The 27,550-nt window shown below is 43.4% G+C and overlaps 1 protein-coding gene across 1 annotated transcript in view; it reads left to right on the top strand.

Annotated features, from left to right (window-relative positions):
• The first annotated feature begins 1,251 nt into the window (after window positions 1-1,251).
• The window catches only part of SDC2 (syndecan 2), a 59,837-nt gene continuing 33,538 nt past the window's right edge, over window positions 1,252-27,550 (top strand). The window contains exon 1 of the mRNA XM_040071907.2: window positions 1,252-1,523. Within this exon, the coding sequence (XP_039927841.1) occupies window positions 1,464-1,523 (60 nt within the window). The 5' untranslated portion in view covers window positions 1,252-1,463. The remainder of the gene's footprint in view (window positions 1,524-27,550) is intronic.

The following is a 27,550-nucleotide window of genomic DNA, read 5'->3' as shown; positions in this document are numbered from 1 at the left end:
TGTGCCAGATTATTTTATTTTCTTACATGGTATGCCTGTTTTGATAGGAAGGCAACCAGATCGAGAACTGGAGGCTGATGGGATCTCAACACAACCCGTTGGCCCAAGTCCCTCACACATCACAGGGTAAGCAAAGTGAAGGACATAGAAAAACATCTGCCTGGGAAAAAACATCTTCCCAGGGTATCTCCCTGGTCTTTTCTTGCCCTCTCCCGGGCCGGGTCCTCTGAGAGGGGTAGATTTTGCTCAAACAAAAGAGACCATTATCGTCCTTGTGACCATTCGATTCAGGCTATAAAACGCTGTTTGCTACCTTCTGACTTAAATCATCAGTCGTAGTTTGCAAGTGAGACTGACACATATTTCTTTCCTGGTTATTGCTCCTTTCTCATGTCCAATGACTGATGTCACGTATGTACACGTTCAGTGGCGGAAACAGGCTGGCATACGCAAAGTGAATTGGGCTGAGGCTCCTAAGCTCTGCAAAAGCATCATTTTCCCCAGCTGAGAAACACCATGAACTAGTTGTAGCAAGACTTGTTTTGGCTCCTGGAGCACACATTCTTGGTGCTGTCAATTCCTGCAATATCTGTTTTAAAGACATAGCTTCTGGATCGATGTAACTAGCCACAAATCGCAGCCCTCTCTTACTTTGCCGCTCCTCACGCTTTAAAGTTTCTAGCCTTCTTGTTGAGGGTGAAAAGTCCGAAAAAATTAATTCTGAGGCAAAAAGCTAAGTGGAGATTCACAATGAGCTGGCATTTTCGGGATAGCCCCGCTTCCCGTGATTTTTGACCTCTCCATTTTGCCTTTTTTCCGACACTCGAAGCTGCCACCGAGGCTAACCGGGGAGGGTGGCGCGGAGCAGCGGTGCGAGCCCCGGCGGCACAGCGCTGAAAACACGCGGCCGCCGCAGGATTTCTCTTGCGAAGGGGGAGCCTTTCCACGTCCCCGATTTTACACGGGGCCAGCCTCCTCTTAATCGGTCCGCGGCGCTGCTCATGTTTTCCACTGGGGGGGAGGACGAGAGAGGAGAGACCTGGGCGGAGGAGGAGGAGGAGGGAGAGGGGGAGAGTTGCTTGAATTTGCGAGGGGCGAGAGCCGGCGGTGGTGGCGCGCTGCTTCTTTCCACTGGCTGGGGGAGCTGCCAATCTGTGTTGTAATCCTGCAGGAATTTCTGCGGGGTTTAACTGTGAGCCGCGGCGCCGCCGCCGCGCACTCGGGGCGGAGGGAGGGCGGCGGAGCCGGCAGCCTGTAGCCCGCTCGCCCCAGCGCAGCGAGCACCGGGCCCGCCGGGCAGCGCCGGAGCGCAGCGCGGAGCCCAGCGGAAGAGCGCGGCGGGCCGGATCCGGGGCGCCACCGGCCCTGCCCCGCGCCCCTCGGGCGCTGCCGAGCGCTGCCGGCCCCCGGTTTCTCCTTTGTGCCCGGCCCCCGGCGGCCGCCGCGCCGGCTCCGCGGGAATAATGCGGGGCGTGTGGCTGGCGCTCACCGTCAGCTTCGTGGCCTGCGCCTCCGGGCAGCCGGTGAGTGCCGGGGCAGAGGGGAGGGGGCGGCGGCAGCCCCGCGGGACGGACGGGACGGGACGGACGGGACGAGGGCGGCCGCCTCGGTTCCGCCAGCCGAGTGCGGGGCGCGCAGCCCGAGCCCTCCCCCGTGGCATCGCCGTCCGCGGGGCACTGGGCTGGCTCGGGGGGGCATCTGTTGATAGTTCAGCGGTCTGCAAAAGGCAGGCACCATTCCGTCCTACCCGCCAAGAAAAGAAAGAGACACCCCCTCACAGTCAAAAAGATACCCCAAAAAACCAAAACCCCAAACACCCCCACGAAGCCGAAAGGACCACCCTGCCGGAGCGGAGCACCCTGCCGCCCTCCAGCGAACCTCGGCCGAAGTTTGCCGCGACGACCCAGCCGCCAGCCGGCCCCGGAGCCTCCCCGGTGCCTCTCTCCCTGTCTCTCCTGAGGAGGGGCGGCTGCGGGGCGCCCGAGGGGCCGCGGCGCGGGGCTGGGTCCGGGAGCCGGGGCTTGTACCAGTCCCGGACCAGCGCCGGCAGCCGCCGGGCCGCCCCTTGTCCGAGCGGCCGCCCGAGGAGATCGCTGCCTCCCCCGGCTTCGCGGGCCGTGAGGCGGGAGCGTCCCTTGCAAAATCCACCCCTCACGGCCCTTGGCTGAAAAAAAAAAAAAAGAAAAAAAAAAAGGCAGCAGCAACTACTCTTGGACGCGCGGCTCAGGACCTCCCAGACCCCTCAGACAGAACGCCCTGCGCGCCGCCTGGCCAACTCCCGGTCCCGGCTCCGCGGAGCCCGAGTGCTGCGGACTCGGCCGGCCCTTCCCCACGGGCTTGCCGCGAGGTGCTCGGGATAATGCTGCTGTTTACACTTTTTCCGCGCCACCAGTGTATTCGCTAACCGGGTCCTCTGCTTAATGCAATTAGCTCTGTTGCCGGGATTTGTACCTCTGGGAAAGCCTCTCTCCCACCCTTTCGTGGCAGGAGCGGGCGAGGACCGGCCAGAGGGTTTTGGTCTTTTCCAATCTGTGGATCTGAGATTGTCTTGAGGGAAGGGGTATGCAAATGATATTTATGCGGTGTTTGGACGAATATTAGGAAATGATAAATTGATTTTTCAATATGAAATTAAAAAAAAACCCATGACAATTTAATCCAATTAGAATGGGCCGCTTCACTGAACTAAATAACGCCACTAGCTTGGGTTAACTTTTGAAGTTCTCTAGTCGTTGTATAAATTAGCCAAGTCACAGCCTTCGTGAAATCCGGCTCGTCATTAGGGATTTCTAAGGATACAGTTGCAAAACACTTTTCTTAAAGACTGATTAAAAAAGGGTTGTGTCGAACACCGACCCTTGTTTCCGTTAAGTATAGCTGTGCTGCAGAAACACCCTTGGCTAATGAGGTACAATATGCTTTAATTTTATAGAAACGCTGTTAGTAGGAGGTTCTCTGATGGTGGAGTAGCTATTAAACTGCTACAGTAATTAGTGAAGTATTAAGTTTGATGAGTTTTTGCCTTAGGATGAACGCGCTGTGGCAGTCTGAGGTGGGTTGTTTTGGGCGTGTCCCGCGCGGTGTGGTTCAGGGGGCAGTGGGGAGAGCACGGTGGGGGGAGCCTGCCTGGCTCTGCTGCAGCGCCCTTACTGCTGCCAGAAAGTTGTGGAGGGACTGGAAAAGTAAAAGGAGCTTGGTCTTTCTCCTTTTCTTTCACCTCCCTTCTTTTTCCTTTAGCTGTGCCTGGCAGCAGCTTCATGGCCCCTTAAGATCGGATTTTGTAGACCAGTCTCTGGGAAAAGACAGATGCCAAATCTGTCTTCTCTGCAGAAGTCTGTCCTTGCCATAAGATGAATTCTATATGGATGCTTAAAAAATTCTCCCAGCTCTCCAGACCACTGTCAAATGGATTTAGGTCTAAATTTTGTCAGGATATTAGATTCTACTATTTATTGTCATTATTTAGGCAAAACCATGAGGTAAAAATCTCGCTTCTGATAAAGTAAATTATCCATGAGTCTTTTGAGAAGAGGAGGGAAGCTGCAGCAGATTTTGTTTCTTAAAGCAATGAATTTCCTGTGTTTGATCCACATAACCAACACATACTTTTATTGGGGTGGGTCGAGGAGATGTTAGCAGTGTATTAAGAATGTCCTGGAAGTGAGACCTGCCACTGAAGCACGAGAGCGGTTTGTCGGTGCGTTCTTTGTGCGCTGTGACGTGGGCTGTCGCACCGCAGCTGTGCTCTGCCGTGCCATGCCAGCTCCCCCGGGGGAGCAGCTGCTTCAGGACAGGGCTGTGATGGAGAGGGTGAGAAGGAGCCCAGCCTGGTAGTGCCAGCCTGCTCTGGTGGCAAGCATTACCCACACCAAAGCTGGTGGATGGCAGCTGGGCTTGCAGAGCGGTTTGCTGCCATCAGCACAGTGTGCAGTGAGACATCAGGTTACAGTGGGTTCTGACAACTTACGTGGGTCTGGAAGGACATGGGGGATTCACCCAGGCTTGGCTGAATGGCAAAAAATGTGTTTTCTAGCTACCTTGAAAGTTTCTTGATTTGCTTATAAGAGAGGGGAAGACAGTGACATGAAACTGCTGGAAAGAAAACTCTGTGAGTGAGGGGCCTGATGTGCTTTTTAAAAGGTTGAGCCCTTGAGCGCAGTCCTGATGATGGTGGGACCCAGCTTTTGCTGATTTTAATAGCACCAGAGAGCAGTGCCAAGTATCCAGCTGTAGTTGTCAGCTCCCATTTGGAAGAGGCTGATAAACCTTTCCATTTTGTTCTTGTTTGCAGCAGTGGGACGAATGGTTTTCCAGAGCTTGTGTGACAATCTGATCCTCTGCATGCCCGTGTACACACTGAGAAACTTTGCTGGCTAGCAGGTTGTGCTGCATCTTGCAGCGTTACTGTGCTGTTCTCCTCACAGAAGGTTAAGTCTGTCTCTCCCCAGGAAGCTTCTGGAGTCTGGACACTGCTTTATGTCGTCAATACATGCATGTGGGGCTGGATTTGGGACTTTCAGTGAAACAGAGCATTGGGGCATCACCTGAATGGTCTTTCAGTTTCTTGTGTAAGCAGCTGACTGCTGAGTTGTTGGCATAAATACAGTCATTGAAAGATGATCCAAGGGTAATATTTGGTATATTTTTCAGAAGTATATAGTATTTAGTATTTGAGAAGCATGATGCTGTAATTTTCCTACGTTTGTTTCTAATGGTTACTTTGGTTTTGGAATTTGGAAAATTGATAGTGTGTTGGAGAGGAGGAATTTTTTTTTTGAAAAAGGCAGTTAGACTTCAGAGATAGTAATTAGAGGAAAAGCAAGGCTGAAGAAATAGATGGTATTTAGATTTATATGCTGTTTGTGTCTCTTCTATGTGTGTTAAATTTGCTTTATCAAATAAGTTGCAAAAAAAGGAGGAAGTATTTTCAGTCTTGATTTATTTCTGCCCACCTCCAATTCCCATGTACTTTTTATTCTCACTGTAGAATTAATAAATGTTCATCCATTGCTTTTTGTGGTTTGGCAACACCTGGAATCCGCTATGGCTGCTTCCGTGCTCTGACTGAACTTCTGGATTCTGCCATCCAACAGCTGCCTGCACCGCCATGCTCTGGAGATTCCAGGGAGCTCTGGGGTGTGCTACAAGTCTTGGGCATTACATCCACCCCTTAGATGGATGTTGTCGGGAACCACTTTCTGGAAATGGGTTTCCCTCTCAGGTTAGATTATCAGTTAAAAATTAAAGAACAGCTGAATCTTGACCCAAGATCAAACACTGAAGTTCCTCTTTTTAATTTCTTAGCCCTGAGGTTAGCATTGGAACTGACTTAGTACTGTGGCCTAAAGTGCAGAGATGTTTTCTCTGCAATTTTTTCCTAGATTCTTATCAAGGAAGTAGATGAGAGCATCATCATCAGGAGCAAGTCAGGACAAATATTTTAGGGTTTGAAGTTGGGTGCTGGGATTGTGGTTCTTGGGCAGATAACATCTCTGTGGTAGGTTTGTGACAGTTACTGCAGCTAATGGAATAAAGGTGGTGGACTTTGGAGTGTGGAGTAAGTCTGGAATTTGCTTGGAGATTTGGTAGGTCTAAGTTTCTACAGTCCTCAATAAAGTGTAAACTCAGGATAACAAGATAAAGGACTAATTTCTTCACTAGTAGAGGTACAAGTTATGAGAATTCACGTGTCAGACACACTAATGCCTCAGGAGAGGGGGGGTGTGGATGATGGAGAGTTACCTGCTTGCTATCCTCGGTGGGGAATGTGGCATTTTGGCAGGGCTTCCTGAGCTCGGAGAAGAGACTGCAGAGGAGCCAGTCATTTGCAGAGCTCTCCATTTGCACTGCTCTTTATGGGGAGTTGTCTTTATAAAATGTCAAGCAGAGCCATATGGATGGCATTTATTAATTACATTTTCTCACCAAATTGACTTTTGCCATTGAGCAATTTAAACATCTTGCTTATGGCGAAGAATTGCAGGCTTTAGTAAAGCTCAAGGGCTAAACAAAGAACTCTTGTCTAGTTATGGAGAAGTGCTCTTTTGTCTTCTGAATAGATTTGACAGACCATGATTTTTAACATAAATGTTGTGTTTGAGATTGGCAAGCTTATTTGAGGCCTCATATAAGACCCTACTTGAATCTGAGTCATAAAGATGCCCTCTGTGCTGCTCCCTTTGAGAGAGGATGCACAAGTCATGAGCAAGTGATTTGGTCTACCTTCAAGTCACTTTTCAATCGGTGTTATAGGAAGCATGAGAAAATTATTGGAGGCTGTTCTGTGAACAGCTTGTTTGGTTATATTCAGTTCATGCTTACAAAATGGTAATAAATTGCTATCTATAATCTTTTCAGGACTAGTAATTTATTCATAGGTTACATGACACTATTCAGTGATTTGGGAACATGATTTCTCCTGCTCACATTGAAGTATAATTTGTAATCTCTTGAGTACAGACTGCATTAGTGTTTGACCCTCTAATAATGACAGTTCTCTGTATGTATGTTGTTTTCTTGATTAGCTCAGCCCTGGGGGATGCTTTCAAAAATATACTAGATATTGAGGCAGAAATACAGAATACATGTAATCCTCAGAAGTACTGGAATACTGATTGCAATAGGAGAAAATGTAACATTTAACAAACATTTGCAACAAGTGCATTTGTGCTGAGCAAATTATTTTTGTTGATGTCTCAAGCAGGGGTTTAATTTAAAGTGAAATAACGACTAATAGGGTGGTGATGAATCTGCAGAAATTGGCCTTGTCTGTAGACAGGCTGTTAGAGCGTAGTCTATATAAGCTGTGCTTAACTGAAGCCTGAGTGGACGCTCCATCTGAAATCACTATTTTTAGTTTATAAAACAACTTCTTCAGAAATCTCCCTTCTAAGCTAAACTGTTTTGTTCTCAAGGTGAATTGATTTGGGGAAGTTCAAATAAAACCTGTTTGGCCGTGTTTGAGTTGTGAGCATGAAGATAAATACATTGTACTTTTATTAATAGTAAGGAGATACAGGGACTTGCAGAAAGTCATATAGCCTGTGGTATACACAGGCATGGAATCAAAGTTCAGAAGCCAGCATTTTTGTTAACTACCAGAATATATTGTCTGTATTTAAATATTATGTTGTCAGACATGTTTTGTTCCTGTTTGATTAACCATAATAAAGCATAATTTGCTCTAGAGGTGCTTCCACACTAATGGAAGTCACTTACCACCTTTCAGATCACTGTGAAGTGACCCAATCTCTGTTATTTGAAGTGTATTTCAGAAGTGTGACTGTGTGGACTGAGAGCACTGACTCTCACAGAGCTGTAGGAAAGAGTGCTACTAAAGTAATATAGCCTGGGAGATGAAGTACTTCCCAGGGAGCAGTTGGCTGCATGACCAGCCTAGCCTCAAGACTAAGGATGTTTCAATAGAGAAGAAAAAAATGTGTCATACTTGCTGCCACATGAATGAATAACCTAACCAGTTCTTCCCTCTCCCACCTTCTAGGGTCTCTTCTCGTATGTCTGCTTCTGTCCTTCCATTAATTTTACAAGTAGACACAACTTTTCCTCTTTCTCTGGGCTGAGCTGCATTAATTCCAGCTGTGTTGATTCTTCAGTATCTGCAGGAGTAGCTGGCTGGACACATACCTGGAGGGCACAGCCAAACCCCACACACTTTAAGAGCTGAGTCCAGTTTTCTTTTTGGACTGCAGGGGAAAGCTAGAAATGGGTTTGAATACGTGGTGTATGTTGCAGGCTGTGGAGATGAGCGATGTCGAGGAGACAGATTCTTCCTTTCCCAGGTTGTTTATTTGTGCTCACTCTGGATGCAGAGATTCCAGAATCAGTGTGTCACTTAAACTGATTACCAGGTGAAAGCATCCACAAAGCCTTTCCATTCAAATCCTTTTCAAGTGCAGTTTCGTGTTCAAAAACGTAGTCACTGAGGTGTGATGTTGATGGTGTTGTTATTCAAAATGAAAACCTGCAAGGGAAGCAAAGTGGAAAGGTGAAAGTAGTTCAAAGTAATGGAAACACACCATCTTTGGGACAGCCAGAAATTGAGTTTCTGTTGAATATAAATTTGTGACATTGCATAAATAAAAATAGATACATCTTAGTCCTATAAATAATAATAATAATAATGTATAATTCCTACAGCAAGGATGTGCATAAATAATGCTGCTGAGAAGCAAGATTCTGATGATTTTTGTGCAAGGCACATTGCAAAATGTTCAGGTCCTGTCCTGTCTGTGAGACTGAATCTTCTCCCATTTGGGAGCTCAGAGGCACTTGGTACTTGCCAGTGGTAGCGGTGCAAGCACAAAGGAAAGTGTTTGTCTAGCAAGGAGAAGGAGCATCCATGAACAGCGTGTGTGAAAATTGGTTGTGTTAGTTACTTGTGTAAATGTCATTGAGAGAAGGTGTAAAGCTCTCAGGAACTGCTGAGGCAGCATCCGAAGTTAGAAGATAAATGCTTTAGACTAATTGGTAGTTTAAGCATGTGTAGCATCTGCAGCTCACAAATCTCCTTCTCCATGGTTTAACAAGAAAAATGGCTAGTCCTGGAGATAGACAGAAAAAGTTATTAAAGTGCCATGTATATAGTCTAAATTCTTGTCTTTGCTGAAGCTGTTTATGATTTTCCAGACATGTGCTCTTTGATTGTTTCTCATCCATGAAGTCTGATCTTTTCTTTTGAATGTAACATCTAAAATGTCATGAAATGAAATCTCTTGGGGTACGTTTGAAATTATGTGTTCACAGAGTGTCTTCCACAGAGCATTCAGCACTGGCCTCTCTCCAACTCTTGCAGTTCTAGCTTGAAAGGTCTTTAAAACTTTGTGTGTTTATGTGTTTTATGTAGAACTTTATTCTATATGGAGCTCTGTTTTACATATATTTTAATTTTTTATCCTGTTCTGTGTGTATTTTTCAAGTGTCAGAAAAAGAAATGTCCCACAGAACTTGCTTCCCAGTTAAATAAACAGAACAAAATTTCTCTCAAAATCGTGTTAATAATTTTCTTGGCCTGAATTAGTGTGGAAGAAGAAGCCTTTCTGACTTTACTTACCAGGAAAAAAAGCCTTAAACAAAATGTGTTCATTTCAGTTTTTTTTTTCTTGTTTCTTCACTTGTGATTTAATACAGCAGTTTCATAAATTTTCCCCCACATGTATTATTTCATCGTCAATAACTCCCATAGGTGGTTTGGATGTGATTCTCCAGCTCTGCCTTTTCTGTCCTCAAAGCTCCAGTAAGGGGACAGGCATGGTCATAGCTGCAAAATGTGAATGAGTTGGAAAAATTTGGGTCTAAGGAGAAAACTGGGAGCAGTGGTTAGCATAGGTCTGTATGTGGCCTGACCAGGATGGGAGGTCCCAGCAGAGCTGCTGTGACCTGAATGGACGTCTGGCTCAGCAGAAATTATCTGTGTTGCAATTGAATTTGCCTTTTTATGGCTTTTGACCAAAATATTTTGGTGGACGTGTCTGTCTGCTGCATGGAAGCAAAGCCCTCTGGCAAACCATGAGATAGTTTTTGCTCTTCTGGTAGGAGCTGTGGTCCTTCCTGCAGCACTGAGCATCCACTGGTATGCAGAGGGGAGGAATGGCATGAAGGTGTTGGAAGAAGGAACAAATCTGATAACTGACTATAAAGAGATACTTTATTTAACAGCTTTCAATAATGAAGACTCATGGTTTGTGTTTGGATCATGTTTTGACATCTCAGTATTTCTGGATGGTCTGACTGTGCAGGGTTTGAGGGTGAGGAAAGTAGGTTCCCTGACCACCTGTTAAAAATAGACCCTCTTAAGGTATGCAGGTGCTGGAGGAGAGAGGGCCTCGAAGCTGGGTTGGCTCGTTGTCTCCAGTCATACTGCCTGTTGCTGTTGGTTTTTTTCTGGTGCTGTTTAGCCCAGCCAGCCATGCCATGCCCTGTTGAAGAGCAGAGCTGTGTCTGCAAGGGGGATCTTTGCCTTTGCTGGGGCTCAGGCTCAGTAATAAATGGCCTTTCTGCTGTGGTGGAGAGGCAGTCGTGTGCCCGTGCCACTGGGGCTCTCTGATGGAGGGAACTTCTTGAGCTCCAGGTGACACAGAGCATTTGATCCAGAATGGATAAGTGCTCTTAACAATATTGCTGTGATGAAAATGCCAATTCTTGTCTGTTTCACAAGTGTTGGGCATTAGAAAAGGGAAATTACCTTTCTTTTCTTTTGTTTTTGTTCTTACAATAATTCACAGCCTGAAAAGCTTGTTCTACCCTTGGCTGGTTTGGGTTTTGTGCTTACGCTGATGTTGCTTGACCATATCTCTCCTATTTAACCAAAAGCTGGTGACTTGGCATCTTGAGGTAGGTCTCTTCTGGTGGACACTTTGAATTGGTCTTCTGCCTGGTGGCATAGACTTAATAGTGATGTAGATGTTCTTATACTTTTTTTAAGGACCATGAATGTTGTCTGTGGGTTAAAGAAGTCTTCTGGGTTTGTGATTATTCTGTGGTGCTACTGACTTCATGTGCCAGTCATGGCATTTGGATTTTTTCCTCTGAACTTCTCTATCTGCACTGAAAGAATTTGGAAGCTTTAGGTTATGGCAAAAAGCCCCCCTACTTTAGGGAAAGAAATGTGGTGGTTCTGTAATGTACAGGTAGGAGTCTCTGTGATGTTTCTTTGCCATTTCTTGTTGTTTCACCTAACATCTGAGGCTTGCCTCCTCTGGTTTACATGGGTAAATGTATTTGACTTGAGGAACCTGATGAGGACTGAAGAGAACTTCTGGCAGACACTGTCGGTCTTAAAAAAAAGTAGGTAGGATCCCTTGTCATGAAGGTTGTTCCTGTTCACAGTCAGAGCTGGCACAGTTCACACGCAGTAAAGTTGCTCACATGGCATTTCTGTGTTTGTGATCAGAGATGAGGGGTCCTAAGGGAGGATTAGCAGGAGTATTTTTGGGGATTTCTCTGTGGCTTCCTAGAGATGCACAGAAAAAGCTAATCTCTCTCTCTCTCTCATTATTCAATTCAGCTAATCTAATTGGAAAACCTCCTTAGAGCAGTCTCTGGCAGCTAGCTGTAGCAGCTGTACAATTAGCAGTGTCACCTAACAGGAGAGCAAAACAAAGAGCAGTAGGAAACTGGAGTAGGATGTTTCAGTATATCTTAACAACCCTCCCAAAGACCAAGAGTGAATTCAGCTGTGAATTTTAAGAGCTTAAAAAACTGAGGAAAAGTCTGAATTTTTAAAGACTTGAAATTCTGAATGACTTGATGAAATAGTTTGGAGCATTGTTGTGGGTTATTTATAGATTGGTGTGTGGGGGGTTTTGTGGTTTTGTTTGTTTGTTTGTTTTTGTTTTTTACTGAAAATGTACACAAACATGACTGGATATGGGACTGGTGGGCTCTATTGCCTGTTCCTCAGGATGTGAATAGTAAAGTTGAGCAGGGAAGAGGTGTATAATTAACTGGCTGATATATCCGAGGATATGTCCTTGGCCTTGCCCTCCCAGCTTGGCTACTGGACTGTTTTATTTGGGTATAGCCTTGAAGGCCATCAAGAGTAAGAGCTGGCATGGAGTAGAGCACCAGCCCCCTCAGGAGGTGATGGAGCCATTTGGTTGCTCAGTCCAGAGCTGTATCTAGGCATAGGAAGGCAGAGGCAGGTTTGCATTTGAATCACCAGCTTGGCACTTTACAGCTTCACATCATTAATTACTGTGATGCTAATGCCATTTAGCCATCTCTGTATATTCAGGGAGCATTTAGATAAGAGTATGTGTGGGGCAAGTCATGATTTAGCCATCTCTGTGGAGTTACGTGGTTGTCGTATTTGAAATGTGTGACCTGTGGTTATAAAGGATGGGCTTTGGAAGTGTTATTAACCAAATGGCATGTGTCAGGGACTGGAGAATCTAGGCTATTTATAATTATCCACAGGTGGAGAGGGAAGTAGCAATGCATAATGCCAGTAATAATTATCAGCAGTATAGAAGTTCGTCTCTTAAGCTGTTGGGTCTAATGCACTAAAAAGTATTTGATCTGAAGTCTGGCACAGCCTTCAAATGGAGCCGTTCAAAGGCGTCCTGACCTAATTTTGCTGCGGAAGTATGTGAGTCTTTCTCATTCCCCTAATTTCTTGCAGAAGGTTTCAATGATAAAGTCTTCATCCTCTGCACTTGGGTATATCTTACTGCAGAGCTTTTGAATAAAAGCAGCCCTTGCAAGCCAGGTGGTAAATATAGTACTCAGTTTAACAGAAAAGATGTTTGGTTTATCAGAGGAACGTCCTCCTGTGTTTGCAGTTGTCAGTTAGCTTTCCTTAAGACTTCTTTTTATTTGCTGGATCTTTTTGCGATTAATTGACGTTCTGAATTCAGAGTGCTGGCTCTGTACCTGTGAGTAAAGGCTTTGTATTATGCTCAAATCCCATTTTGGTGAAAAACCTCTAAAATGTAAAGCAGCTTATAAATAAAAGTTTGCTTTCTTTTCAAGGGAAATGAATCATTAAATTACAAGGCATTGTCCATGTAGCTATGTAAATTTATCAGTTAAAGCATAAACCATAAGTACTTTGGCTTGCCTCTGTATAAATCAAAGCAGATGTAACACATGTCTTAATGGACTTTTGTCTTCAAAAGAAAATGGGAAGAAAACAAGTTTATTTTTCAACAGTGGCAAAATAGAGTGTACTGCAGGGATGTGTTATTGTCCATGTTGGTGTAGACTTTTTATCAGAAGATAAAAATGAACAAAGCAACACAAACTGAAGGCTTTTAAATTCTGTCTGACCTGTCACTTGTACAATTTCTCATGCCATTATCACCATGGTGGTGGTGTAAGACTACCGGTTTCCTACAAGAAATGTTGCTTTTTGTTCAGTGTGGGGTGTTCTAACTTGTGCTGGTGATATTTCTGAGCAGTACTGCACAGTACACAGTATCAATAGTGCACTTAATTGTAATTTATACCTTAAGTTATTTGCTCTTTTTCTTTGCAATCGCTTGTGTTTCTAACCTCATTAGACTGAGTTTTTTTCTTTTCCCTCCTGCTGCTTTTGTGCTATCAGCCACAAAAGGTAACTGTTAGCATTGGCACTGCTCTTCAGTCTCATGTTGCAAGAACAAGATCCAAGAGCAAAAGAAAAGGTAGATGAAAAACTGGGCTGGCTCTGGGCCTTTGCCCACTCTCAGGAATCCTTCTGCTCACTCAGCTCACAGCAATGAAAAAGAAGGAGCGGGGAGGAGTTGGTTGTGAGTGACCAAAGTACTGGCAGAGCTGTTGGCAGGAAGGGGATGCTGGACTGCTGACCTGTCTTGGCCAGACCTTAATTAAAGGAGAAGCCTGGAGGTGACTGGTTTGGGCTGGAAAAGAGTTGCTGTATCAGGGATGCTAATTCCATCTTTGACTCATCAGCTGTGTCCATTTGACGGCACTGGAGCATGCAAACCAAGTGTTTAAGCAGACATGGATGATTTGAGCACTGCATATCTCATCCCCTTTGGTTTTTGGAAAGGGAGTGTGTGGAGCCAAATGTTGCAGCTTTGCATTTCTCTCTGTTCTTTGGATTTTCTTGGAAGACTTCTGTGTTCTCCCTTCTGACTGCGGAAGGATGGGAATGATGGGTGCAAATTGCTTCTCCTCTGATCTACAGCCTCACTAAAAAACTTATTTTGTGCAAATCACCATTTGTCTGTTTAAGTGATCAGTAGCTGTGTCGGCTCAAATGGAGGGGGAGCCGTCTGAAGTTGGGACTAGCTGAAGTGTCAGATTACCGAGGGCACTATAATCAAGGTGACAGCTGCTTTCCTTATGCTATACTGAAACAAAATATCCCAAACCGTTCAACAGAGCCTCACCAAATACATTAACCTCGGTGCTTTTACTCTTTCCACAAGTTGGTGGATTACTTAGCGCTCTTGGCTAATGAAATACAGGAGTGCTAATCTCTCTCCATGGATACCAGAGGGGAAAATGTTGAGTGTTTCTGCCCCAAAAGTGCGAACGTGTGCATGAGCTAATGACCAGACTCAAGGCCTGCAGTGCAGGGAGGGAAGCGGTTTCTCCCCGGGTGCTTGTGCTCCCACTGGAGATGCTGAGCCTGGCACAGGGAGGAGTGGGATTATCTGTGGATCTGCAACTGCTGTGTGGACGCATGCCTCTCCATACCCTGTGCGGTGAGCAACCTGTTAACCTAGCCCTGTCTCCCTCCCAGCCCTTCAAGGTATTTGCACTTGCCCTTAAGTAACCATTTCTTTCTTTGGCTTCTTAAGCTGACACACTTTGACATACTCAGGGGTGAATAATGGGAGGTGCTTCTTGAAATAGTCTTGATGTGCTGCACAGGAGAAGCCTTGTTTGAGGAGCAGGCTATGGCAGTCCTCTCTGAGCTGTATTTTTACCTCCCTTTGAATAACACCAGTTTATTTTATTTTAAACAAAAACTCATGTGGGTGCCTTAGCCACAGTAAAAAGACCCCACAAAAATACCTTGCTGGGGTTTGGGTGCAGTTTATTTCCAGTAATGAAGGGCAAGCCTGTATAGGGAAGAAGTTTATGTGAAAGAATGGGATAAGACTTATTAGAGTATGCTGGTCCTGGGCTTTCTTGTGGGACTTTGAGTAAAATTTTGGGAATAATCATCTGGAACAAAGCATTTTCTTAATATTCTCCCCTTCAGAATTAGTGTTTGGCCTGCCAGAAGCTTAGTTGGAGAGCTGTAAGCTGTGGTTTCCTTTGAATCAGAGGGACTCTTTCTCTGGCCTCTGAGGAAGGGTCTGTTGTGACAGACGGCATGAGAAGAAGGGAGGTTGAACTGGGAAGCCTGAATCTGTAGAGACAGCAGGAATAAGAGACTTAAAAATTGCAGGGGGTAAAGCCAAGAATAATCTTCTAATTGCTGAGCTGCACTGTACAGAAAGCATAGCTTTAGCTGTTACATCCAACTGCCACATCCTCTTTCTGGTTAGGAAAAGCAAGAAGAAGGAGTAAAGGACTCTGAGAAGATCATCTGTGTCAAACTTGACTCACACAGGTCTGAAAAAGTGCACTAGGAGTTTCACTGGGTGTATTTTAATAGCTGGCTGTAACAAGAGGGAAGCTGGGCAGCCTCCAGCTGTGGAGTTTGCAGGAGACTCCTTCCTTGCTCCCTCCATGCAGCCCTCCTCGTCCTCTGAACTGCCAGTGTGACTGAAAACCCACCTTTCTCTGACCAAAGAGGCTCTCCAGCTTACAGAAAAGTATCTGTGATACTTCATTTGTGGTCAATTACATGAAATTTTTCTGGAGTTTAGAGTATGCTCTGAGCAGTGCTGATACTCCAGTCACGGCAAAGAAATGAGATGAGAGTTCAGTTATTGGTAGAGCATGGATTTCGTGTTTTCTGGGTTGCAGCTGCTCAGCTGTTTCAAAACACATAGTTTATCCTTTTATCTTTTCTCAGTCACACCTAGCTTGAATGAAGCCTGTGCTCTGCAGGGACTCTTGGGAAATGTTCATTTTGAAGTGGAGAAACTGCTCAACAGTGAGAAGTCTTGGAGCTCTGACAAATAAGTTTGATACCTCAAAATTTTTGCTCACAGAAGATCTGGAGCACAAGGCACCCCAATAACCAATTCCCCATCAGCAGAAGACTGGGTCATGCATCCAGGCTTTCCTGGGGAACTATTTAACCATTGCAGGAGAATGGCTGGGGTGTTCCGAGTCCCTACTTGTGCAGCAGAGACCCCACATGTCCCTGTTGTCCAAATTCTTCAAGGTTTTTTTTGCTTTAAAATATAAGCAGAATCTGAAACTGTATGGCTGACTTCTTGCTTGAGGTGATATCTTCCAACAGAGGAGGAACAAACCAAGGAAATTAGAGAGTTTTTTTCATAAGATTTTTAAGGCTATTTTGTTTTCTTTTTCCATCATTATTTTTAATCCTCTCCTGCTGGCAATGTCAGATCCATCAGAAGAAGGCAGTGTGTTCATTAGGTGTGGTGCAGGACTTATGACGACTGACCAAAATGAATAGGCTTCACTGGATGGTCATTGAGTACATGCTCTGGAAATAACTCCTCCATTTTCTCTTGGGGTTTGGGAATTGAAAGGAGACTTTCTTTCAGCCCTTCTACTTATTTAAAATAATACACTGGCATACCGAACAGAGCAGGATTTATTTTTTTCTAATGCTGGGAGAAGAAGCCTGTGATTAAGAAACTTGGCAGTCTGTGACTCTTGGTTTTCTTGTATTTTTGATGCTTGTGTTTGTATGCTGGGGTGTTCACAAAAGCATAAGAAAGTGTACTTTTGGGGAAGTTGTGAAATGGATGACATTTTCCAAAAGGACAGTGTGTCTCTTGGCAGCATCATGATCAAACAAGTAAATATGTATTTTGGTAAGGAGCCTAATTTTGAGAGTATCTATGGATCTACCCTGTCATACCCTCCTCACTGTGATTGCAATTCCAGGCAGTCTTGGAAATACCACAGATATGAAATCCAAGTATATTTCCTCCATATTTCATTAATTTAAAATTACTTTTTAATTCCATGATAATGGCTGGATTGGTGCATAGTAAATAAATCCACTGGATTTCTAGTAAAATTAACATAAGTTGGGGGTGAAATAGCCTGGAAATCCAGTGATGGTGTCATCACTTTCTGTGAGAAAAAGGTATCAACTTCTGTTCACTTTTACCTCTCAGCTGACTCCTGCTAGCAGAGCTGGTTTGGGTGTCTGTATTTCCAACGTGGAGAGATCTTCCCTCAACTAATAAAAAGTGTCAAACTCTGTTGAAAATTTTGTAGAGGAGATGGTGTATGCTGTGTTACTGCTGCTGATCTCTTGTGTGTACAGAGGGCACTGGGAAAGTCAGATGGAGATACAGAAGGAAGGATAAGAGCCACAGTGTGACTTTACATGCTGAAAATCATTCTGTGACTGCTCACAACTGTTAATTAATGCAATTCCAGAAGATTGTGCATGTTTTGGAAGTGACTGCAACAATAGATAGGAGAGAAGCAGCTTTCCCTGAAAAGGTGTGAAAACCCTGAAGAAAATCCATGTGCTGTAACTTTTGATTCCTTCTACTTTTGTTTTTGTTGGGTTTGTTTATTTGTTTGTTTGTGTTTGTTGCATGGAGGATGTGACTAAAGTCATTTCCTCACTCTGCTCTGGCCAAGAGCCAAGTGAAGCACTGATGGAAAGTGAACGGGTACCTGGCATTGCCATTCCCAGTACGTGTGCCAGAAGGTGAAAGAGCTGACTTCTCACCAGTCCCTGAGCAGCTCGCCTCATTCAAACCCTTCCCTCATCAGGGAAGCATGATAGTGTTGCAAGTAATGTGAGAGATGAGGGCGAAGGTAGTGCGTGGGACTTCAGAAAGATGACACAGGGAAGTGGGGATGTTCCTGCGTAGCTCTTGTGAAAGCAGGACCACCTTCTCTAGGAGAAGAAATGGGACAGACTGGCAAGTTGGAGCTGACTGGGTGGAGAAAAGCAGAAATACCCATTGTGGTATTTAACATCTGAACTGATATGAAAATGCATATGAACTGATATAGCTATCATGGCAATACTTAAGCGTGGTCTAAGGAACTTCTAAGCTTCCTCTGCGGCAACAGCAAATCAGTTATTACTTTGTTATGCTCATGTAAGAAGTACAGTACTTGTATCTTACCACTTTTATCTTCAAAAATCTGTGTTACTCAGGGTTTTCAACATGTGAATTAACCAAGTTGAAGTCTATGCATTACAGTGCATATGGTTATAAATTCTTACTTACATGGTGAAAATTAGCTAATATTTTAAATGAGCTATTAAAACCTTTTTAGCTCTTAACTAATAAATATTTATTAGCTGCTAAATATCAGTCATTCATGCCTGATGAATGAGGTTCTCCAGGAGGCAGCTTCAGCTGGGAAGGCATCTCTCTTCCTGCCCTCCCTGCCTGGATCTACATGAGGCAATGTCTTTCCCACCTGCTGCTTTTTGCTTGCTGTTGGAATGTCCCTTTTCAGTGCTTGTCAGTGGGTCTGGATGGAGATGTGGGTATCTGGCACTTCCCAGCCTTCAGAATGGGGCTAGTTCTCCAAGACAAATCCTTTTAGAGATAGGAATTTGTTTGTTTCTCAGGGAGGATTGAAATGGATCATCTACTCAAGGGACACAGTGGTTTTTCCTGACGATTTTAGGTGAATATTACGCATGTCACACAGCTGAGTTTCTGAACACATTTTTCTTTGTAAGTCTGTCTTTTAAATGTCAGTAGATTCAACTCTGAAGCTTAAGCATCCAGAATTGATAGGTGTCTTTTTAGGACCAGAGAGTCTTTGTGGAGGGGGAAGTAGGAAAGCAGTATTGAAGTGAAGCATTAGTCTATTTGGGATTGCTATTCAGCTTTAGTGTCATAGGATGTCTGGTAGTACCGGAGATACCATTTTCCAGAGCATCCAGACCATGTGAATGCATATAGAGTTCAGGCTGGAGCAGGCAGGATTTTCTATAGGACAGGAAAACAGTAATTCATGTGTATGCATTATGGCTGTTTGATGGCAAAGGCAAAACTCCATTTATAAGGCAGAACAAAGGGGAACCAAAAGGAATTGCCCAGAATTATATGTGTTTGTTTCTTTAAAAACAGCAGACAAAGTACAAACAAAGTAAAGGAAAAGATCAACCCCAAAATTTGAACTGATTTTACCATGATCAGCAAAGGCGTAGCAATCTAGCCTCAAACAACAGCTTGGGATGTGTTGCTGGGCCTTTTGAAAGGAAATGATTGGTAAGTGGTATTTCGCTCATGCATTAAGTGGCATTTTGCTGCAGACTTGCCTTGAGGAATCAAAACAAGTTAGGGACATTACTTTTTCAAATGTACAGTTTCTGTTGCCCAGCAGTTCAGGGATTTCCACACATCAGCGTGATCTGCCCGGATTATGGAGATGGATTTAGTCATATATTTTTACCATATAAAAAAGTCAATGCTTCTTATTTTATTAATTTCCTTTTCAGTCAGTGTGTTCTGTATGGGGTTTTATTTCTTTTTTTTTAACGAGACCGCAGCATATGAAACTTTGAGTATTAAAAGTAACTTTGAAGGGCGTAATTACAAGGCAGTTCTGTGCTGCATCGCACTTGGTTTGTAAACTGTGACCGACACTATGCAGCTGAACTTACCCTTTGAATAAAGCCTTATGTACCACCAGAGTTAATATTTAAACCAAACCACCCGCTTAAAATTGGCTGCCCAATTACCCCAGTTACATTAAATTAGAACCTCTCATAACAATGTGAGATGGTTCTCATTTTATAGCATAAGCTGCTTTCCCACCCTCAGGCAGCAAACTTGAAGTATTTTAAGTCTTCTGCTTGGAAAAAAATAAGAGTCCAGTCCTCCAGCTGCACATGGCCATCTCAGCACCACAGAAATAGAAACGGGTGCTATCCCAAATGCATAATTCATCTGGTAGCTTGCAGGCATTTGTGCAATGCAGCAAACGGCAGTGGCTCCTTCTTGGGGGAGCTGTGGGTGAGCAGCAGCACTGGGGCCGTGGTGCCTGCAGTTCTGTGCCTGTTCCCAGACTCTAACGTCTTGTGCACGGTGAGAGAGGTGCCCTAAGGATGATATGGGCAGCCTGGCAGCCTCACCCGGACATTCAGGAACTCCTCTGCTTTTGGGGAAGTACACGCCGGCCTGCAGCCACTTAAGTTATGGGGGAACCTAACCGGATATTGTCTTGGTTGAATGCAGAGAGAAGAGTTGTAGAAATGAAGCAGCCTTAACTTTCTGGTATCCTCTGGGTGAAAATGCATTGATTTGGGCTTTGTAAAACATGATTATGTTCTCAATATGTATAGAAAAAAGCAGTTTTGTAAGCTATGTATATATGATGCCTTTTTTTCTTCCTTCCCTCTTTCCCACAAACCAGTATTTGTTTTTCCCCCTTCATCACATCAGCGTTGGTCTAATTACTGCTGCCAAAACCAACAAATTGGGATCAAGATGGTGCTCAAGATGGTTGATTATTAGAGCAGTGCAACATAAAGTAGTTCATGTTAATAGCATCTTTTACCTTGTCTGCTTCTGAGCAAAATTTACTAGAGCATTTCTAATTTCCATTGGGATACTTAGTATTGCTTTTACTGTTGGTTGTGCCTGAGCAAATGCCATTGACTTCAGTGAAGTTTCTGTTGTAGGAGTTGGAGATCTTACTCCAGAGGGGGGAAGAAAAAAAAAAAAAAGGCTAGAGCTTTGGAGGCATTGAAGGATGGAATCACCTCAGGTAGGAAGGAGCATATGGAAGATTGTTTTTTCTTAGAGTGAAAGCGTGACAAAGATAGCTGACCTGTTAACTTGTTTTGATAACAAATACACATCTATTTCTCTACTGCTTTGATTTATAGAGGAATAAACATCGAGCAACAAAAATAAATATGGCGTGACAGAAAAGATAGGAGTTTAGGTGGCATCTCAGCAAAGAAAGGAAATGCTTTGAAGTATGTCCTGTAAAAGTGTATGGTGACAAGCACACAGAGCTTCATTACGATGCCTTTCAAAAGAGATTTATTTTAGACTTCACCAAAGTGATTCTTAAAAAAAAAAAAAAAAAAAGTTCCTTATATGCTCACAGCTCTCTTCATGTTTCTTCCATTTTCTGTAGCTATATCTCTGTGTGCACAGAGGATGTAGATTTGGCAGAACTTCATTTGCATGGGAAAGGAAGTTGCTTTGGTCGTGCTTGGTATCCATTAATAAATTTGATACATGCAAAGAAATATTGACTGTTTCATGGTTATGGCTTGATGAAATCAACCCCCAAATTAAGTGGATGCTTGAACTGGCAAAAGGGCATTCAGAGAATTGCGACCATCCTGATTCACCAAGTACATCCTTAGTGCCCACAGTGGGGTGGACAGCCCTCTTGCCTTGAGCCGTGCCACCAGCTTCCCCTGGGGCTCATGTCCCAAGCGCACTTGTCACCTCTGCAGAGATGGAGGAGGGCTGGGGTGGCTTGGAGGCTCATGGTTCTGCTGCCAGCTGTGCTCTTGCAGGGGAGCAGGTGAACTGGGCATGTGGCTGGGAGTCTCACACTGCCCCATGGTCCCTGAGCCTTTCCTCTTCCCATGCCAGGGGATCTGGGTGGCCCTGCCTTTGGCATGTGATGGCCACATGGGATAAGCTCTGCCTGTGGGCCAGGGGCCATGGCTTGGCCATGTGGCATCAGTAACTGAAGCCAAGATAAATTAGGATGCATGAGGATTTCAGTCATCAAGGGAGAGAGGTTGAAATGGCAGTGATTCATTGTGCAGGAGCCCACATCTATTAGTGCACGAGTTTTGCTCAGCTGGGTGATGGTCTTTATTTTACTGGGATTTAGGAAAATCCCAGCCTCTACTTATGACTAGATACTGCTGAAAAAAAAGTCTTTTGGTTGCATAACACTAAATACTCGTTGATCCATCACCTCACTTGTATCTCTTTAGCTTTTGATGATTGTTGACCTTTAAATAAAACTTTGTAACTATGGTAGCATTTGTATTGTGACAGGTGGGCTCCTGCTGGGCCGCGTATTGAATGTGTGCAGTAGGTACTGTCTAGAGGGGCTGGTGGTGATGCTAAGGTTAGATGGATCTCAGATGTTACTCGTTTGTTTTTCTTGCACGTATCTCATTTTTAGGACCGTTCAATCGTTGATGATGCTAAATAAAAAGATCTTAGGGGTTTAAAGTGCAAGTGCTTGTATGATGTCCTGAACTATTTAGGAGTTGTAAATAAGTAAATAAAATAAAAAATAAGGAGAACTTGTATTTTCAGAGCAGCTCTTTTCAGCATGAATTAAAAATTTTAAAAAAAGCAAATCAGATGCAATCCATGACTTAAGCACTTGCTCTAAGTTAAGTGCACTGACAAAGCCTGTATGGGGTGGGACTCCTTGTTGTGCATAAAGTGAGGCATGAGGGCAGGCATCTGATAAAGGTCCAAGTTCAGAGTCATAGGTGCAAAATCCAAAAGTGATAGCAGGGTACAGGTCCAAAACTGACCAAATATGTTCCTTGGAGGGTTTGTTAGCTTTAATAAATTGCTCCATGAAGTGTTTTCGCAGTTTTGGAATGATCCTAGGCAGGCCAGAGCATGCTGTTGTCTGCTGCTTAGTTTATTTATGAACTTACAAAATTAAATAAGCAATTTTAGTGCTCTGGAGGGAAGAGAGGATGGTATAAAATTCAGTGTAATCATGGAATGGTGTGAACATTTAGACTAACACTGCACTGGTTGCTTTATTCAGTGTTGTGTCAGTGAAAAGACAGAAGTAAGACGAAGTCACAAAGTGTTGTGTTGAGAGGAGCAGGCTGAGCAGGAGGAGCTGACAAATGCAGAAAACAGGCAGCTGGCTGCTTGCAAGTTTGACCTAGGAACTGTTGCTTCCTATAAAAAGTAAATTTTATATTCTGAAGGTGGTTTACGTGCTGTGTTTGGCAATACAAGTTAGGAATGCAGCTGAGACAGGGGATGCAGATCACTGCAGACAAACATAGGATTATCTCAGTGGAAAAGATGAGTAACTCTAGAAGAAGGTGCTGTACAAATGGCTCACTTACTTTGGTCAGCCCTTGAGAGGGGAAATCAAAATGACAGAAGTTCATGAGTCTTAACAAATCTTCATTGGAAGAAAAGATGTTTCTTCTGTGCTTGACATGAAGGAAACCAGTGGTTGCCATTTCCCATGTAATTTTGTAACTCGCCATTCCTGTGTGTGACAATTAAAACGTGCATCGTATTCCCGTTTCAGTTAAGTAATACTTTCCATTCCAAGCTCTCCTTGCTAAATATTTGTGAAGCAGTCGTGCTTTTCTTACTTGATACCTGACAATCGCCTGCTCGTCTCTCTTCACAGATCCTCACCCCTGCCCTAAACTCAAATTATTATGCAATGTAGGGATAAATCCATGGCATCTCTGGTGCTGCTGCACAGGCCTGGCTGAAGACCAGGCTTTTGGAAGGCTGCTGTCTTGCTCTTGCTTAAGGATACTCTTCAGGGCAAGATCAGTGGATGCTTGCAAGGGCTGGAGTCTCACTGTGGCATCTGGGAACCTGCAGCTGTAGGCTTTGTTCTACCCTTGAGTTGGCCAACTCACACCAGGTGTAGGTACTGGTGCACATGAACCTCAGCAGCGTTGCAGAGTGGGTCCTCCAAATCTATGTCATGACTCTCCTGCATACTCACTGTCCCTGGAAGTTGTTTATATTTCTGGTTCTGCTGTTTCCTACTTGAGCAGCTTTGGTGCCTTGTCCCATGCAGATCAGGCACAGATGAATTCTAGTTTATTGAAGTTAAGGGTTCACTTAAAACCATGCTCGTTCACATGTTGCCCTGAAGCTGGTTGTTTTTCCCGTGGCCTGGGGAGCTGGCAGGATTTGTAGGCACATAATGTTCAGTGAGTGCAGTAAGGTCGTACCTCTGAAGCCCGTAGTCAGTTCTGCTCTGTTTCAGAGGATTTGGCTTTGTCAAATCCTTCCCTCTGCTGTTAGGCCTGACAGATGAATGTGATTAAAAAAAGATCTGTCTGCTAACTGTTTGAATTCCCAGGTGGCTGAATTTTCATGTAATAGGACTTTCACCATGATTTATCCTCTTGGGGTGTATTAGCGATGAAGTGCTGTCTTTCTGCAGTCACTGTCTGGTTAATCATATTTTGTTTTTGCAGTTGCTCAACCTGTTTATCATTCATCTTTGCTACTAGGTTGCTTTTGCTACTGTAAAATTTGAGGTACTCTATTGAAGAGAAGCTATACTGGGAAATTATCCCTTAATTTCACCTGCCCTAGTATATAATGTCCTTCCTTCCTTGTCTTGCCATTTTTCTCACTGCCGTGCTTGCTGCTCCCATGGGTGGGTCTGTCCTTGGCAATGGAGGTCTGCTCCTGAGGCTGCCTCACCAGCAAGATAGGGAGTCTAGTGTCCTGGAAGCAGAAATAACTGGTGTAGGCTGCATGGCAAAATATTTTTTCTTTTTGGGAGATCTGCTTTATTTGACAAATTCCAGCAGCCATGCTTCTGGTGTGACTGTTGGGGAAGCAGGTTTCCAAATCGTATTGGTGTGGTGACTTAGCTGGTGCCAGCTGTTGGTGTGACCTCTTATTTGTCCTTCAAAGCCTGTGACACCTGCTGGACTAATGCTGAGAAAAGCAAAACAGGCAGAGGAAGTTTTTCCACCTCGCCTTTTCCAAGTGAAGCTTCAGCTTTGGACCTCTCTCCTCTCAATTTTGCCTTGGGAATATACCTCAAAAAAGGTATTGTGTGAGTTTGAGAGCACAGTGTAATCTACAGTGTGGGATTTCTGTTAGCATGTCACCTCACTCTGCTTCACTGGCCTCTTGAAGAACTTGACAAGGCAAGTATAATTTATAGCTTATGACAGGTTTATATGGAAACAACAGTATTTTACCATTGTCTCCTATTTTTCATTCTCTTCCAGTAATTCAAACTACTCAGTTTTAGAAAGGGTACACATTATAAATCAGTTTTCTGTTTCTATATCCCTTACATAAATTTTGTGGAAATATATGTAAGGGATATAAAAATACTTATTTTAACGTTGTTACTTTCTATAATTTTTTCAGTGTTGTGTGATGCTGAATGAGCATTCCTTCTGTTTCTTGAAGCATCTTGCCATTGTGAGTGTATAATGTTTCTGCAATTCAGTAAGCTTTATATGAGTTTCTTCCTAGTGAATGAAAAGAATTGCAGGTATTTCAGGAATTTATGAATAGGTATTTCATAATAAAAGGCTAATAAGAGGGGAGCATTTTTTTTTCTGGTAATCTGAGTTTCAAGAGAGGTGAGTACTGAGAGTTCAGTGTTACAGCCTCCTTGCTAGAACTTGATACTTCAGCTGTGTAAAAGAAAGCTGTAGTCTTCAATGAGATTGCAAAGAGATAAAAATACAGATCCACGTTGTGTCAGAGTATTTCTCGCCACAGCACTGAGTGAGCACTGAGGTCTCTTTATCTAAACCATAAGTGACAGCACTGTTGCCTTCAGCATGGCCAGGAGCTAAGGTCGAAGGAGGGGGGCTGGATAACAAGTCCCATTTGAGTGCTTGTAAAAAGTAAACAACTAAATTACTTGCAAATTCTATAGTATGCTACAAGTCCTTCTCTATTAAGAAGCATTAAATCTGATTTGGAAAGACATCTCAGGATGACCATTTTACTTTTTAGAAAAGAAATTCTGCTAGATTGCTTTGTTCTGTGTAGTGAATTGTGGTAGCTGCTGTGAGAGCCCTTCAACCTTAATGCCTTCCTTTTAGGAAGTGGTATTGGTAATGGGAAGTTGTTCAGATTAGGTTATATAGGTGCCTGGTTTCTATCAAACAGCTTGGCAGGAGTTGCTGCATTCTCTTCTAATAAATTTGTTCCTCTAATGGCATCTCTTTCTAAACACAATCTAAGATGTGATGCTGTAGTACAACTGTTGTTTCATTACTGTACTTAAGAGCACTGCCTTTAAATTGTGGAAGCTTATTGTGCTTCAATTTATTTATGTTAAATTTTTAAGTAGGGGTTCTCTTGAGCTAGGTACTCAGTTTTACTTAAGGCACGTAATAAGTGTAGGTATTAGATGTGGATGATTGTTTTACGGCTATGGATTTTCACAGTATAATTAAGGTTAATGTTTTCCTAAACTTATTTAGTTTTGCATCCTTTTACGTTAGTGTCTGATATAAAAGATAGGTTTGTATGCTACCTCTGCTCTATTACTTTTTTTTCCTAATGTGATTTAATTATTTCTGAGGGAAAAAAAAAAAACAACCCACAAAACATCTCTCAGGTTTGGCTTCCGTGTTTCAACAACATATAACCTTAGAGGAATATGCTAAAGCGTGAACTTTTCTCTTTTTTTCTCATCAGTCGTTGTCAGGAACAGGTTCCCATAATTTAAGGCTGCCTCTCCAAGGGCAGTAATATTACCTGTGCTTTGGATTCAGGACACACAAGGTGGGGTGTGATGGAGTTTTAACCCCATCCAGCAACCAACCACCAAGTGAGATCAGGGAGAGAAGCTGAAGGGTAAAAGCTGGAAAACTCGTGGCTTGGAATGAAGACAGTTTAATAGGGAAAGCAAAAGTTGTGCACACAAGCAAAGCTAAACAAGGGATTGATTCGCTACTTCCCATGCACAGCTATCCCCAGGAGAGCAGGGCCCCATCCGGTGAAACGGTGGCTTAGGAAGACAAACGCCATCATTCCAATCATTTTCCTTTTCGTCCTTCTCCCCACTTTATTTATTGAGCACGATGTCATGCTACAGAATATCTCTTCGGTCAGTTTTGGTCACCTGTCCTGCCTGTGCCTCCTCCCAGTTTCCCATATAACCCCAGCCCCTGCCACTGTGGCAGTACGAAAAGCGGTGTTTAAGCCCTGCTCAGCAATAACAAGAACTGTGTTGTTAAAACTGTAAGTATATTGTCAACCCTGTGTTCAGCACAAACTTGAAACACAGTCCCACATCAACCACTGCGTAGAAAACGAGTTCCATCCCAGCCAAAACCAACACAGAGTAGGTTTCATTACAGGTGCTGAAGAGGGGACGTCTCTCAGTCTGTAGTTCCAACAAAAGGAAAGTGGTTTGTTTTCCTGTTGCCAGAAACAGCCTTAGGATTTTGCTGTTTAAGAAAGTTACCCAAATAACTAAGTCTAAATTTATGTGTAGAACTTATGCTGGATCAGTTTTGAAAATAATGCTCATTCCTTCCTTAAGTAAGAGACATTTGATTTAATGCTGCTGGTTCAAGGCAATATCAGAAGGACAAAAACGAACAAATCTTGCCTGTGTATTTGAAAACAGTAGAAACATTTAGATGATGTCTTGCTTTACACAGGAAAAATTTTAGGCCCAGATAATAGAGTTCATTGAGCAAGTTTAAACTTGGAATGGGTTTTCTGCCTTAAAAGGACAGAGCATAGAGTAAGCAGCTTGCTAATGACTTTTATATACCTGGGACTGTTATTGCAGCAACCACACTTCATGGGAAAATCAAAGAAATTTGGAAGTATAGCAAGTTTTCTAAATTTCTAAATAAAGGTTAATAAAATTAACCAAATTTCTAAATACAGATTTTAAAAAATCCTCTGTTCTTTCCTCCATGCCCCAGCCTGTGCTATGATCCTCAGGCTGTTGTGAGGAGTTTGTGTATTGTTTTCTGTTCATCACAAGAGGTACTTGTATTGAAAGGAAATTAAAAGCCCCTGTGGGAATGGCTGTTCTGTAGGAAGCTGTCCAGGCTTCCTAATTGTATATGCAGTAAAGCTTATATGATACTTCCACAAAAGTTAATTGCTCATATGTTTAATTTAATCACAGAATTCATGCCTATAAAGGAATTAAAATCTGGGACTTGTCCTTTTCTGGTGATGGCTGGATTTTGTGAATGAGATTTTGAATGTGTTTCTTTCGTGTGTATATGTGTATACAGGTTTTTGGTGGTTTTTTTTTGTTTTGTTTTTTTTTTTTAATCGTCTGTTTATTCCCTTTGAAATTATTGTAATAAAGCAAAATGCCTATTTTT

Source organism: Hirundo rustica, chromosome 1 (genome assembly GCF_015227805.2).
Source record: "Hirundo rustica isolate bHirRus1 chromosome 1, bHirRus1.pri.v3, whole genome shotgun sequence".
Classification (NCBI taxonomy): Eukaryota; Metazoa; Chordata; class Aves; order Passeriformes; family Hirundinidae; genus Hirundo; species Hirundo rustica.
This window is presented reverse-complemented; position numbering and strand designations above follow the sequence as displayed.